Here is a 13,927-nt window from a genome sequence, read left to right as displayed (position 1 = left end):
GGATCGCACTATGCTGGACTCTAATCAGTGTTTGATCAGTGTCATTTACTAATCGACCAGATTCTCTCAGATGAGAGAGTACACGGCCGTCTGCACCTGTCCTTATAGTCATTCCCCACAATTCTACATAGGCTAGAAAAACTTCTTCACTTTGAAGTCTTGACACCATAAGGAAATGTTACAGACTCATCCTGCACAGCAGGTTCATGTCCTTGCGGTGACCTTGGCTCTGTGCATCGAACAGCATTTTATTCCAAGCCTAATGATCACATTGTAACCTGCACCTTCCTCTGTACACAATTGCTTGTGTCATCTTGTATCACAGCCCCATTGTCCTTGCACATCTTGTCTTTGCTATGTCTGACACTACACAGATGTCATTTGCTTCTATATAGAAAAAATAGGAAATTGCTCTTTCAAAAATACTTTATATTCAGGAAAGGCTCAAAGAAAACCATCCTAGTCAGTTAAAGGTCATTTTCCTTGGGAAATGGCATTCACTGCTTTATTCCTAGTCTTAGGAAAGCGTGCAGATTTTTTTTTATATATATACATTTAAATAGTAATGATACTATTGTGTTTGTTAAATCATATGCCGGATCGGCATTTTATATGCTTTTATCATAAAGTTAGATTATGGTCAAATTATGCAAACATGCATTTAAGGAGTTTTAATATTTGACTTCACATAAAAATATCAAATACAGGGCAGATAATTTGTAACGTTAATATGCAGTTTTTGACTAGAGATTCACATTCAGCTAATGGTTTATCTACAAAAAGATTTTTCTATTTAAGGAGCTATCTTGTAACTAGAAATTGTAACAATTGATTTTCACGCTATATAAAATCCGCATTGTGTTCTGCAATGGTATTAAATACAGAAGAATTAGGTAGCACACAGGCAACCCATCAGGCTCTTTAGAAAGGATTTACAAAATTTGGTACTGTACATGATTGAAAAGATTAAAATGTTGCAAATCAGCTGTAATATATTTAGCTGGTGAAATAATCTGTCCATGATTGACTATTAACTGTGATATCTACACTGTATGTCACTTCCACCTCTATCTGTTCAACTTGTGAAATGTTACCAAAGAACGTAATACAACAGTGGAGGAATAATGGTAAAAAAATTAGTAATTAACTGTAAAAGCACATAAAATATCAAGATCTCTCATTAAATGACGCCTAACAGATGACTTGTGTTGTATTCAGTGTTAGCAGATCTACACAAACACCTAAAATACATAGACATTATAGCACGTTTTCATATCAAGCGAGCTCTCAGACAGCTTTCGTAAATTTCCAGTAAGGTTACTTGCCACAATTATTTGGTGTTCAGCAGAGGGTGAAAAAATAATGTTTTAACAGTACTGGGGCTGAGAAATATAGAAATTTTTACTATTACCGTTATGGTCATAAGCATTATTGGAAAGGAGTTTAGACATCTCTCTCGTGGTATAAGGCACTACACCAAACTGGATGATTAAAATCAATATTTTCTAAGGTACTCCACTTATTAAAGTTAGAATCAATAATTTCTACAATTTAGGGAATACACAGAAAAGCATATTGTCAGTAAATCACATTCCCACTGGGTCAATTTCAGGATGATTGCAGGTATAGCTGTGTCAAGTTACACTTGGGAAATCAATTACCAATGCAACATCCAGTAGCTTGCACCTTATCCAATGCTGGTTAGTACCAACTGAAATAACAAAATGTGGCTGCAATGTTTAGTGAATGAGGCGCTAATGATTCACTCATTCTTTGGGACAACATCCCAGGTATTACATAACACAAGATACCCACTGTACCCCCAGTTCGTTTGACTCTTGCTAATAATTTGCTCTATTCCTCAGTGCTCACCTTTCCCTTCCTAGGAACATGCCTGTCACCTCCAAAGAGCCTGCCCAGTGAGTCAAGAAGACCCGAGTCCCTGTACCGGCCGTGGGATCCATGCCCATGTCTAGAGTGGTCAGAAGTGCTTGCTGATGCCATGTGTTTTGATCCGTGACCACGAGACAGTTTCTGTGATGCCATCAAATCCGTTTCTGGGGAACTTGTTCCACTGTCCTCCGGGATGGTTTGTAGCTCATCTGACTCAGAGGGCCGATCTTTGAAGGTGTTGTCCTCCCTTCCAGGAGCATCTCGGGAAAAGAGGCGGACCAAATGTGGGCGAGAGGCAGCATCAGCTGGGTTGGCACTCTTCCAATCATTCTTGGGGTCTTCTGTGCTCGTGGAGTCAGTCACCGCCGTGCCCTTGGATGAGGTGCCATTGTTCTGGTTCACATCTGCTGAAAATAATAAGAGGGAGATGTGAATGCAGGGCTGTGACGAGAAAACAATGATTCCTTCTTCTCACTATCCTGATTTAGCCATTTCACGCAAAGCTCTAAGAACTTGCACAGGGAGGAATTACAAGTAACTCTGGGGAGAATACCTCAAGATGTAAAGTTACATTAAAAAATATCTCAACTTTCCCATCAGCTCATTAAATGTAATTTACACATAATACGTTTAATTAGAAATCAGTACATTCCTAATGTAAGTGAAACACCCTGCCTTATAAGTGTTCCCAAGGGACGCTCGTACATACTGTTCCCTACTGCTAAAATATAGTACCGCATAATTCCTGGAATCCAGGAGAGTCAGTAGTAAGGAAGATTGTCAAATCTAACAGGAAAGCAATGATTAAACACATTCATGTATAACAGGAGACTGATGCCTAAAAAACGCAAAGATTTTGAAGTATTTTAACAACTGGTTATCTGAGACTACTTAAGATCAAAATCAATTTGCTATAGAAAGCAAGATTGGTAGGGCTGACATGGAAGAAGTTTGGTAACTTTTTGCTATTCTTCCATTCGGAGACCCTTCTACAAGCAGCGCACCTGTGTCAGTGGGACACAACTTGGTAGGACATGGGAGAAGTCAGTAGGACATAACTTGGTAGGACATGGCGTCAGTAGGACATGACTGTGATGCGTTTTGAGATAATAATTTTTCTACACACTGACCAGTGATTTTGAAAACTTTCAGCCTGATTTGCTTACAGCTTTTACGCTAGATTTCTCATGACTGGCACATCGGATCTCTGCAAAAAAGGTATTTTTATTGAGGAACAAGTGTCTGTACAGCCATAACGCTACTTCGATATGTAAAAACATTCTGACAGGTTCCCTTTAAAGATTGTGTGAAGGATAAACACAAATTAATCCAGCTCTGCTGCATCTATATTACACAGTACATGGCCAGGGTATATAGGATAAATCAGAATTACAGCCAAACATTCTATCAATTTATTGTAGTTACATACTTGCTTTTAAGGGCATGCTTTGTTATCAGCATCGGCATTGTTTCGGGGGAAAAAATAACTTTGTTTGATACAATGGGCATTTGTCACACCAGCAAGATACAGAATGAGACTTTGGTACCATGTAACTACTTCATCCCCAAATCTGACTTAAGATTCCATGTCAAACCCCAAGTTACAAAAAGTGGGCAGGAATTAGCAGGAGGGGGCATGGCCAGCCGTGACCTGTCATGTAAAATTTACACCAGAAATTGGCACAAATCAAAGTGGAAATGAGCTGGCATAAATTTTTCAATTTCTGGCACATAGATAGCCAAAAAATTCACACAATTTATTAAGAGGTGGGCGACTTAATACATTTGGTGAGTCTTATGCCAATATGCTTTTAATAAAGTTTGGCTTATTTAACAGTACTCTTGATTAATTCCCCCCAGAATTTTTTTGGTGCTCTTTCTTTCTTCACACCAACATTTTTCAATGTGTTTGACCCCACCAATCTGATATTGATGACCTATCCTAAGTATATTACAGCAATATCATTTATCTGGAGAACCTCTTTAAAGATTAAATTATCCCTTACATCGAGGCCATATATAGATTTTCCACTTATGGTGCTGCACCTACTAATGAAACCCAAACTCCCGTCAAAGCTTTGTCCTTCTCCGATAATAGAATTACGCTTTAGCATGCTGGCACTTATGTAATGTTTTATGTTCCGATACAGATGTGGATCCTTCTGGTTCTCGCTGGATGCTGTATATATCTTACACAACGTCCTCAAGAAGATGTGACTGCAAATAATGAAGACATGGAGGCGGACAGGATACTCTAAAGGATTTACGCAACAAGCAGAAATAAGATGAGGAGGATCAGTGGCGCTTTCTAAACAATTCATACAGCATTAATAAAGTATATAGTGTAATTTTGTAAGTTAATAGTGCTTGCTTGCATACTGGTTTAATAGCTTGGAACCGTTTTTCCAATGTTTCAGATAATCTCTGCTTCCCTACAGGAATCTGACTCCGCAGGCATTATGTGCTGTGTGAAGAAACATAATGCAGGTTTATCAGTAACAGTCAGTACAAGAGTATAGGGGTGCAGAGATCTGGGTCTTTGAGGCAGGACAATAGTAGGTGGGGTGAAAAGCTGTTAAAATGTTTGCATTGGAGTCCACTAGCTTTAGGTTAAGCCTCAGAGACAGGATATACAATAAATTATTTAATTATCATTAACTGTCTCTCTAGGTCTACAGTGATATATGAGAATGCCTAAATTATATAGAAGGTTTTTGTGGGTTTTTTGATGGTCAATAGCACATTTGTAGGCACTTCTCTCCATAACATTTCCTACAGAACGTCAAAAATCCCCCCCCCCCCCAAAAATGCTTATACAAAATGTAAAAAAGTGTGAATGACGCCCTTTACTACTGACTCAACCATGCCCTGACAATCTTGGATGGTAACACTGTTTGCTCTTCTTAGCTAAGTTGTAATGAACATATTTTTAATCCTTGTGCACAATGGACAAGAAAAGCACACAAGCAAATGATTGCCAAATGTACTAGTGCACATGGGCTATTTTCCACACACAACTCAGGTCCATGTGGTTAAAAGTCACAGCCTGTGCTAGTCTGCTTCGATTTATTGAACATAGTGCATGTAAATAGTTGCACCCATCCGCTAGGCAGATGAGCACATGGACCCAGATACTTCTGCAATTTACAGAAGTAACTGGACAGAAAAGTTCAGTAATTGACTGATCTTAGCCTTAGGGTATGTTCACACGTAGCATTTTTTTATGGAAATAAACTGCTTTTTTACAGTACCAGCATAAGTTAGGAGATTTCAGAAATCTCATGCACACGCTTGTTTTTGAGAACTGCTGCGTTTTTGAGATCGGCAGCATGCCAATTTTTTCTGTGTTTTTTCACCCATAAAAAGTAATGAAAGTGCAAAATTGCTGAAAAAAACACAGCAAACAGGTATTAATTTTCAGTTAATAAAGCGAACTTTATTAAACACAAATCACACGTATTCCACACAAAAAAAAGCAGCAAAATATTTTAAGTGTTCCTGACCAGAAATGCTTAGAAGAAACATGAACATAGTTAAATTCCAGTCTGTGGAAATTTTAGGACAAAGCTGGTCCATGTCTAATTCTATACCATGCCTTGGAGCAATATTGGAAAACAACTAGTGGATTACAAAAAGGAACACTGCCTCTTGCATATTAATACCGTACAACAGACTCTCATTGTCCACTAAAAATAGTTGCATGCGTTAATACAAAGAATATTTAAGCCACAAAAGCATTTTTATTCTCCAAAAAAGACAAACCAGTTGACAGCTGTAACTGCTCCAAAAATAAGATTTTAAGCAGCAAAAACTGTCAAACAGAAACAAGCACATAAGCCCCTGTGTGAAGAAATACATAGATCGTATGGCTCAAATGACTTGATAACATTTTATTCTGTATTAAAATGTATATGTGTCTTGAGAAGATCAATTCAGAAGAAATTAACACACCACCATTATAGTCAACTAGAGCAGGGTTCCCCAACTCCAGTCCTCAAGGCCCACCAACAGGTCATGTTTTTAGGATTTCCTTAGTATTACACAGGTGATAATTGCATCACCTGCACAGGCAATAATTCCATCACCTGTGCAATACTAAGGAAATCCTGAAAACATGACCTGTTGGTGGGCCTTGAGGACTGGAGTTGGGGAACCCTGAACTAGAGGAACTACACAGAGAAGAGCATTATTGCAAAGATAAAAGTTTGAAAAAGAAATGGTGCCAAAAATTCACAACAGTTCCCCTAACATAGAATTGATATTTGTTCAACCTGTTCTTCTCATACGCCCTGATCCACCAAGACCAACACATGCAAGTCTTCCAGAACCAGAGGTGCCCGATTCATTACAGTAAGATCCCTATTAATGAATCAGGATCATATGAAAACTGGTGTGCGCCTTGCCACAAATATTACTCCAATCCTTGGATTTTTTTACATAATGGCAAGTTGGTCATGCATTTGACGAGTGAGCGGCGCCACGCCCCACCTCAGCTCTGCCTATTTTGGTGGATCTGGCCAAAATTGGTGTAAAAATGGCAACTTCGTATTGTACCAAAACTCTGTGATTTTTACAAGCGTTTTATGACTTCTGGCATAATTGCTTTGATGAATCGGCGCCATGATGACTTCTAATTGTTCACAGATTTTTTAAAAAAATATAAGACAAAAGCATACTACTCCATAGATTTAATGGTGCCACGATAAGGACAATCAGTAAAAAAAGAGTAATTTAGACCAGCACCATGGACACTCCTATAGGTCCGGAATGACTCATGTCAACACTTACTGAAGAATAAGAAAGTATCAAATGTTAACATTTTTCACTACAAGGGCATAAACATAATAGGCAAAATTTTGAATATTTCTAAAGAATTCTCTAACTATATAAAGCTTTTTTTAATATAATTTTCTCCTGGAGAAAGGCTAATCTACATATAAATATCATGTAGAAAAGGGAGCAACAAGCAAAAAACTGCCGTCACATCATAACAATTCTCCTGTGATCAAAGCCACCGCTACCCACTTGCCTCCAGAGTACCGATCACACTGTATAACTTAGCTTGGTATTCAATGGTCCCAAGGCAGCAAGTAGAAAAATAAATGGCTCAGAAAATAAGCAAGCTATGTAGGCTACTGTATACAATACAGTAAAGCCTCTGAAATAACCACCCAAAATTGCATTCAAAAGTGGTCTTCTAAGAAGGTGATCATCTCAAAGAAGATGTCCACTATGCATTATGGTGGAGTAGAAATCTAGTCTAGACGTAAGGGTGGTCTTTTCAGAGACATGGTCTCCTAGAGAGGTTTCATTGTCACAGGACATATGACAACTAGAATGGGAACTTGCACCTTGGCACTCCTTGCATGCATTTGGAGACTTGAAAACTATGGAATAAAAGTTTATGATACAAAGTTTCCACTTCTTGGCTTAATGAGTTTATTAATTTAAAAAAAGGTGAGAACCCTTTAAGTAATGAGCAGTTAATGGAGATCTGTCACTCGGCTGGAGCCAGGGCCGTGTGTGGTGCTTTCACATTAATGTCATTCATCTTCCACTACCCTTTGGAGGACTGAGCAGCTTCCCATGGTTCGCAAAGTACAAAGACATTCTACAGTATTTCTCCATCATACCGTGCCCTTTTGCTATGTTGTTACCAGTGACAGTTCCAATAAGCAACATGATGATAAGCAGCTGGTGAGCGCGGTAATGTGTCATTCAAACTGCAAGCCATACTTACAGATTAATGGAGAAAAGATCAGTCTGATATCAAGCAGAGGAGACACTTGACCACTGAACCAGGGAAATGCATTTCCCCAGTAGACTGGATATAAGGGTAATGATTGATATGTGTATACTGCATTTCTCTCAGTAGTTTAAATTAAACTGCATGTCACCTTAATAAAAAAATGAATGTAAAGCCAAACCTATTCATTAGAAGTAATGAGATCAGAGTAGAGGAAATACTGAGCAGGTATAAATAGCCGCAATTCTGAAATGTAAAAGTATACTAGACTAGTATGTAAATCATGCAATGCAGTGGGGCAGATGGGCAATGATCTTATTAAATGCAAAGCAATCTAAAAGTAATTGCTTTAGAGATACCACAATGTAATATTTAACCATTTAACTTTCAATTAACTGAAGGAACATGATGGTTTACTAGAGGCAGGTATGTAATTTACGTACATAAGGTCACGCAATGATGCAGAATTACTTGTGTAAATATATGCATTAAATTAGGGAATGAGAGCTAGCACTAACTCTACATAAGCATTCAGCCTTTTTTATTTCTCGTGTTCTCTCTATTATATGCAGCCCTTAGTCTCCATTGTAAATTCTGCCATATATCCAGCAGTATTTTTACTGCTAAAATGATGGACATCATGAAGAAAACCTGATGCCGATGGGACAGTCGACACCATTGATCTCGGCCATGTGACAGATCCGGCACTGCAGAGATTGTAATTTTTCAGTTCCAGTTCCTGTTATGGGACAGAAAAAACGGAAAGGCAAACAGAAATGTGAACTAGTGTTGAGCAAGTATGTCTCAATAACCCTTTCGGAGAACACGCTTGGGTGCTCGCCGAGTATTTTGGCATGCTCGGCATTTCTTTTACTGCCGCCGCAAATGTCACGGATGTTAGACAGCTGTGACACATGCAGGGATTGTCTGTTTAACAGGAAGTAAAAGAAATGCCGAGCACGCCAAAATACTCGACGAGCACCCAAGCGTGCTCGCCGAAAGGGTTAATGAGACATACTCGCTCAACACTAATGTGAACATGTCCCTAAGTAGTCAAATACTAGAGGTCCCTTCCATCTTTGTGACATATTCTTTAGCATATTCGAAAACAGAAAACTTTTCAATATGGGCTCTACAATATTTTGGCCTAGGTTAGGTGATCTTACTGAGGACCAGAGACAAGCACCGGTCAAGAGTGAAGGATGCTTCCATCTCCTTTTTCTGATGTCCAGTGTCCTTATATAAATAATAGAAGCCAGTTAGTTGCCTATTGCATTTGCCTCCTTCATACATGACAATGCCATTTCCCCCTCTGCCCAGTCTTGTGTGAGAGTATGGATAAGTTGTCAGGCAGTATGCGAGAAACAGACCATTTAAAGGGGTGGTCCAGCCTTGTGCTAGAAGTCTTCAGTCACTCTATGTACACCCTCACACTGAGTGCACTATGAGGATTCTCCAGTGCCGGCACCCACAAATATGTCATTTGCATACATGCAGTCACAGGCCGACTAGATGGGAGCAGCCTTGCTCAATGTTAGTGCATTGAGAGAGGCTGGACACAGTCTGGTTGGAATGTGGCCGGAAGTATGCAAATCACATACTTGCGGACACAAGACCGCTCGCTCCCAGCACAAGAACAACTTCACAGTGTGATGATTCACAAGTATGCAGTCACATAGAGTGACTGCAAACTTGTAGCCTATGGCCGGACAACCCCATTAAGACTACAAGACAAGACATAAGTCAATACAGGATTCTCAGAGGAATAATTCACTACCAAAAGGGTTCTAGAAGGCACACAAAAGAAAAGAACCTCTAGAGACAGTTTTCCAACTTTCATGATGAAGCCAGGAGCTGAACAGCTTGGTTGCCCAATTTACTACTTAGTCTCCTCTCTGACGTCACCATTCACTTTTTGGCCACCTCCATTCTAAAACATGCAAAAAATAATTATGTTAGCCGTAAAAATTCTCTATAAAATACTATTATACAGATCTCTACCATAGAGAAAAACGTGCTTGTAACATTACCGTAAAACCAATACATGTCTAGCTTTTAGTACATATTTCAAAACATGTTAAAGAAAATACAAAAAAAAAAAAAAGTATTTTAACGTAAAACATTGTTATTCAAGTAAAACAGTCAGGGGACCAAAACAACAATGAAAAGTAAAACGGAATATAAAAACCATTATGAATAATGGATGGAGAGGTTAAAGCATGTTAACTGTCCAGATCTTTCCTTCTCCACAAGCATAACAGGAAGGTTACCACACGTAAAATGTCAAAGTCATTGCTAAAAGGTTGCCATATTTTAATGCACGCATCTTGAAAACTTATGAAAAATTCAAGGAAAAGTGCTTTTGCCACCTTGCACATTACAGCTTTTTTGGTTTTCACATTAGGTCTCTGAACACCTACAGATCCAACTAGCATCTAGACTTTCCATAAAGGACAAGCAAGATCAAATGTCTGGACTAAAAAAAATGAAGAATAAAAGTCATTGGCCAATCTCTAGGACATAGACTTAAAGAGGACCTTCACCTGGATATTTTCTTTTATTTAAACAGAGCCCCCTCAAATTTCTGCTGTTAAACTGATTCTGGAACAGGTTTTCTTTTGTGCCCCTTTGGTCCAAAGTTACGCCCCCAGGTAATAAAGATCCAAATTTCATCTTCAACCAACTGGGCGTACCATAATACTTCTGTGGGCATGGCCAGGTTTTGAATGGCCAACATCAGAGGAGCAAAAGCTAATGCCCACAGAGAAGTTCTGTGGTACACTCCCAACTGGTTGAAGGGAAAATTTGCATCTTTATTACCGGGTAACATAGCTTTGGAACGTAGGAGCATAGAAGAAAAAGAAAAACTGTTCCTGAATCAGTCGAGCAGCATCAATTGGAGGAGGTACTCAATTTAAATAAAAAAAAAATCCAAGGTAAGGTCCTCTGTCAAGCACAGGATAGGGGACTTTAAGACATGTTAAAACATACTTACAGGGTCATAGATCAATATAGCATTTAGATTTAGAGATCTTCTACTTTGTCTGATTATGTTAATGAGCTGTCAAGTCTTTTAAATACAGTCCCAGACACTGCTCCAGGTCTTCTAACTGATCTCTGCCTTATACCTTCCCATTGGCCTTGATTGATGGCTGCACCATTGCAACACTTCACTGTACTCTCCTAAAATCCTGCGTATGTGCCATATATTCTCAGCCTAAAACATACATGGTCATGGTAGTCAACTTAAATTTTTATTTTTTTCTGGATATCTTCTCAAAAAATCACGGACAGACAATACTTTTTACGGAGACATTGGAGAGCCTTAATAAATCATTCAGATTATAAGAGATATACGTCTGCAGCCCATAATACTGATCTGAAGACATCAGCTGCATTCACTGTAAACTGTGAAATAATGATAATTCAATTCCTTATAATAAGTATAGGTTTCTTCAATTTCAAAAAATGACAGACGCCTTCAATTTTTTTAAGGGCCGGTAAAAAAAAGTGCCGTATTTTTATGGACTGTCCTGGAATTTCTGGACGATTGGCAACCCTATTACTGCTGGTGGACAATGGATCATTGGCATGAGCATCACAATGGTGATGCCAAACACCATATCTATACTGAATGTGGAATGGATATCAAGGTTCAAGCACATGTACAGAAATTTTGTACGGATGTTGAACCAGATTGATCGGCACTTTTGGATCTGGAAGCAGATTTTTTATTTTTAGAACTGGTTCATGTCTGATGAAGGTTTTTGCTTTTCTTTGCCTCAATAAAAAAAGTTCTAAAATGTCCCTCTCCTCCAGCCCTTCATCAACATATTCTCTCACTCTTGGTCAAGCTTAGACAGGTTTCTCTTTTTAATCATACTTCTTGTGTAACTATATTTTGAGAACCTTATTTAATTTAAAATAAGCACGAGCTAATCAAAAATAGTTTTTTTTTATTATCTATACCAACAAATATATAGTCCACAACAGCCACATAGTAGGTCAATTAGATTAGATTTAAACTCAATGCGATTCATGTTTCGCATGCATCTTGTTTAAAGGGTTATTCCAGTCTTCTTAAATTGGTATTTTCAGATACTGCTTGTAAATACAAGCAATTTTGTAATTTACTGCTTATTAAATTTTTCAACCATTCGGGAGATATTAACACTTTAATTTATTGCCTTGGAGACCAACCACTGCTGCTAGACCGTGCTTACAAGTTCTCTTTTATTGAGCTTGTAAGCACTGTTTTGAAGCTAGCCAGGATCGTTGGAGCATGCTATTACCTCCAAACACTGGTCAGCTTCAGTGCAATGCTTACAAGCCAGATTGCCTAGGAGACCGACCACTGCTGCTAAGAGCAGTAAAGAAAAGTGTTAATATCTCAAGAACAGCTACAAATTATAAGAAGCATAAAATATGCCACAGTGCTTGCAATTCCAAGCACTATCCGACAATACTCATTCATGAAGAGGAGCATAACCCTTTACACAAGTGACAAAGAAATTCTCAAATAGATTAGGGAGTCACCCTCAATGCAACAGATTCCAATATCTACTAAGTGAATTTAATCAATTTTCATATACATTAAAGTTAGTGTTTGCATAAGCTGCAATTCTTTTGTACATATATGATCATCAAGTTTAGCAAGTCCATGGTCCCTGCACGAAGGTTGTAAATGGCTTTGTGGCAACAATGAATGGATCAGCTGTCTAAGTTAATGTACCAGGGTGCCGCCCACAGATTTCAAACAGTGTGGGTCAAACCCTAAAGCAAACCCTCGGTATTGTTACAAAGAGCCCTGGCTATGCCTGCCAATGCCTAGAACGAGAGAGGAGCTAGTCGAAAACAAAAAGGTCCATGGTTTACTAGTGGTGGGATTCGCTATGAGAGAAATTCTAAAGCTATGAGAGGAATGTGGCCGCACTCCAACCAGCCTGCAGATTTTCTTTTTCCAATTGTTAAATAAATGGATTCTGTCCGCCCACCCATACAAAATCAAAATGTTTCTTTGTTTTCATAAACCATACATATTTTCTGGGGCACGAATAAAAAGGAAGACTGGAGAATATGCACACTCTTCTGTTTTAATACTTGCGGAGCAAAGAGGCAAAAACTTAGTATACCCCTGGAACAAGCCAATTTTTATCATTTTATTTAACTTTTTTTTTTTTGCTAATAGTTTTTTTTACAAGCTACTATTACATCAAAACTACTTAGGCCATGTACATAGTAATGGATGAAATCTGTAGCAAACCAAGAAAAATCCTAGGCATATAGAAGATGCTTTGGTTTTGTAAAAAGGGGTTATGGTAAGCCAAGTAGACCACATTATGCTACACTTTAGTTAGCATCAAAATTTGCTGCATGGACACATGAACTCGACTATGCTATTCAATCAGATCACAAGAATTTCCATTGATCGAGTCAATTCACAGGGATCTCAGACAGATTGCTATGGGCAAGGAAGATGGGTCTTCTGTTAGTAACAATTGGGCCTCAAACTATTTTGGTCAGAAGAATAGTGTAAAGGTGGCCATACACCTCCAATACTTGTCAGCTCATCGGGCTGACTGATCTGCTACTAGATCTCTCCAAACATGTGTGGGCTTGGTTTAGGTCTCAAGGAGAAGAGGTGAATAAATCATTGCCAGACATTTCTGGAAGTGGCTAAGGTCTCTTGAGAACAAAAGGATCAAACATATTGAAACCTAACATGACCAGTAAGCTAATTAGCACATTTATTTTATGAGCATTATATGGGCACTACTAGTTAGTGACAATAATATCTTCACAAATGAGATGTCCCTGTAAGGCCCCCATACACTTTAGTTTAGATAACTGTCGGCTGAAGAACTGTTTGATCGGCAGCCATCTCAGCTGTTGGTCTCATACACACGAACAATGTCTTTGCCCAGTGCTATAAGAGAGTTGCTGCCAGTCATCTCCAGTGGTGGTTTATCTCAGAGAGAACAAATGATTTGCAGTCCAAAAGCAGATATGTTGGATCATTAAAACTGCCCCAACAATTTTCTGTCTGGGACCTCATTCACAGATTGCCGGCTGAACTCGTCGATACATTTTCTCATCAATATATTCTCAACTATAGCGGTCTTCCTGTGTTCCCAGCACCGCTGGGTTCCTCTTCTGGGTTATGTGATGAGTATTCCAACTTGCCAGCTCATTCTGGGGTTTCTGTGTGAGCCGGAAGTCGCTATTTCAATTTAAGCCTATGGACTTTTGCTCTGAAGCTCAAAGACTTGCATCGTAAAAGCGACTTCC

At 38.8% G+C, this 13,927-nt stretch overlaps 1 protein-coding gene across 3 annotated transcripts in view; it reads right to left on the bottom strand.

Annotated features, from left to right (window-relative positions):
* Window positions 1-13,927, bottom strand: part of MBP (myelin basic protein) — a 200,193-nt gene that overhangs the window by 37,055 nt on the left and 149,211 nt on the right. For 2 of the 3 annotated variants that reach the window (XM_073678922.1, XM_073678920.1), the window contains exon 4: window positions 1,873-2,300. In XM_073678922.1, the coding sequence (XP_073535023.1) occupies window positions 1,873-2,300 (428 nt within the window). The remainder of the gene's footprint in view (window positions 1-1,872; window positions 2,301-13,927) is intronic. The other variant, XM_073678921.1, reaches the window with a different exon arrangement.

This window comes from Phyllobates terribilis, unplaced genomic scaffold (assembly GCF_046119375.1).
Source record: "Phyllobates terribilis strain yellow unplaced genomic scaffold, ASM4611937v1 Scaffold_4__5_contigs__length_816908805, whole genome shotgun sequence".
Classification (NCBI taxonomy): domain Eukaryota; kingdom Metazoa; phylum Chordata; class Amphibia; order Anura; family Dendrobatidae; genus Phyllobates; species Phyllobates terribilis.
Note: the sequence above shows the minus strand (reverse complement) of the source record. Positions and strands in the feature narration are given on the sequence as shown.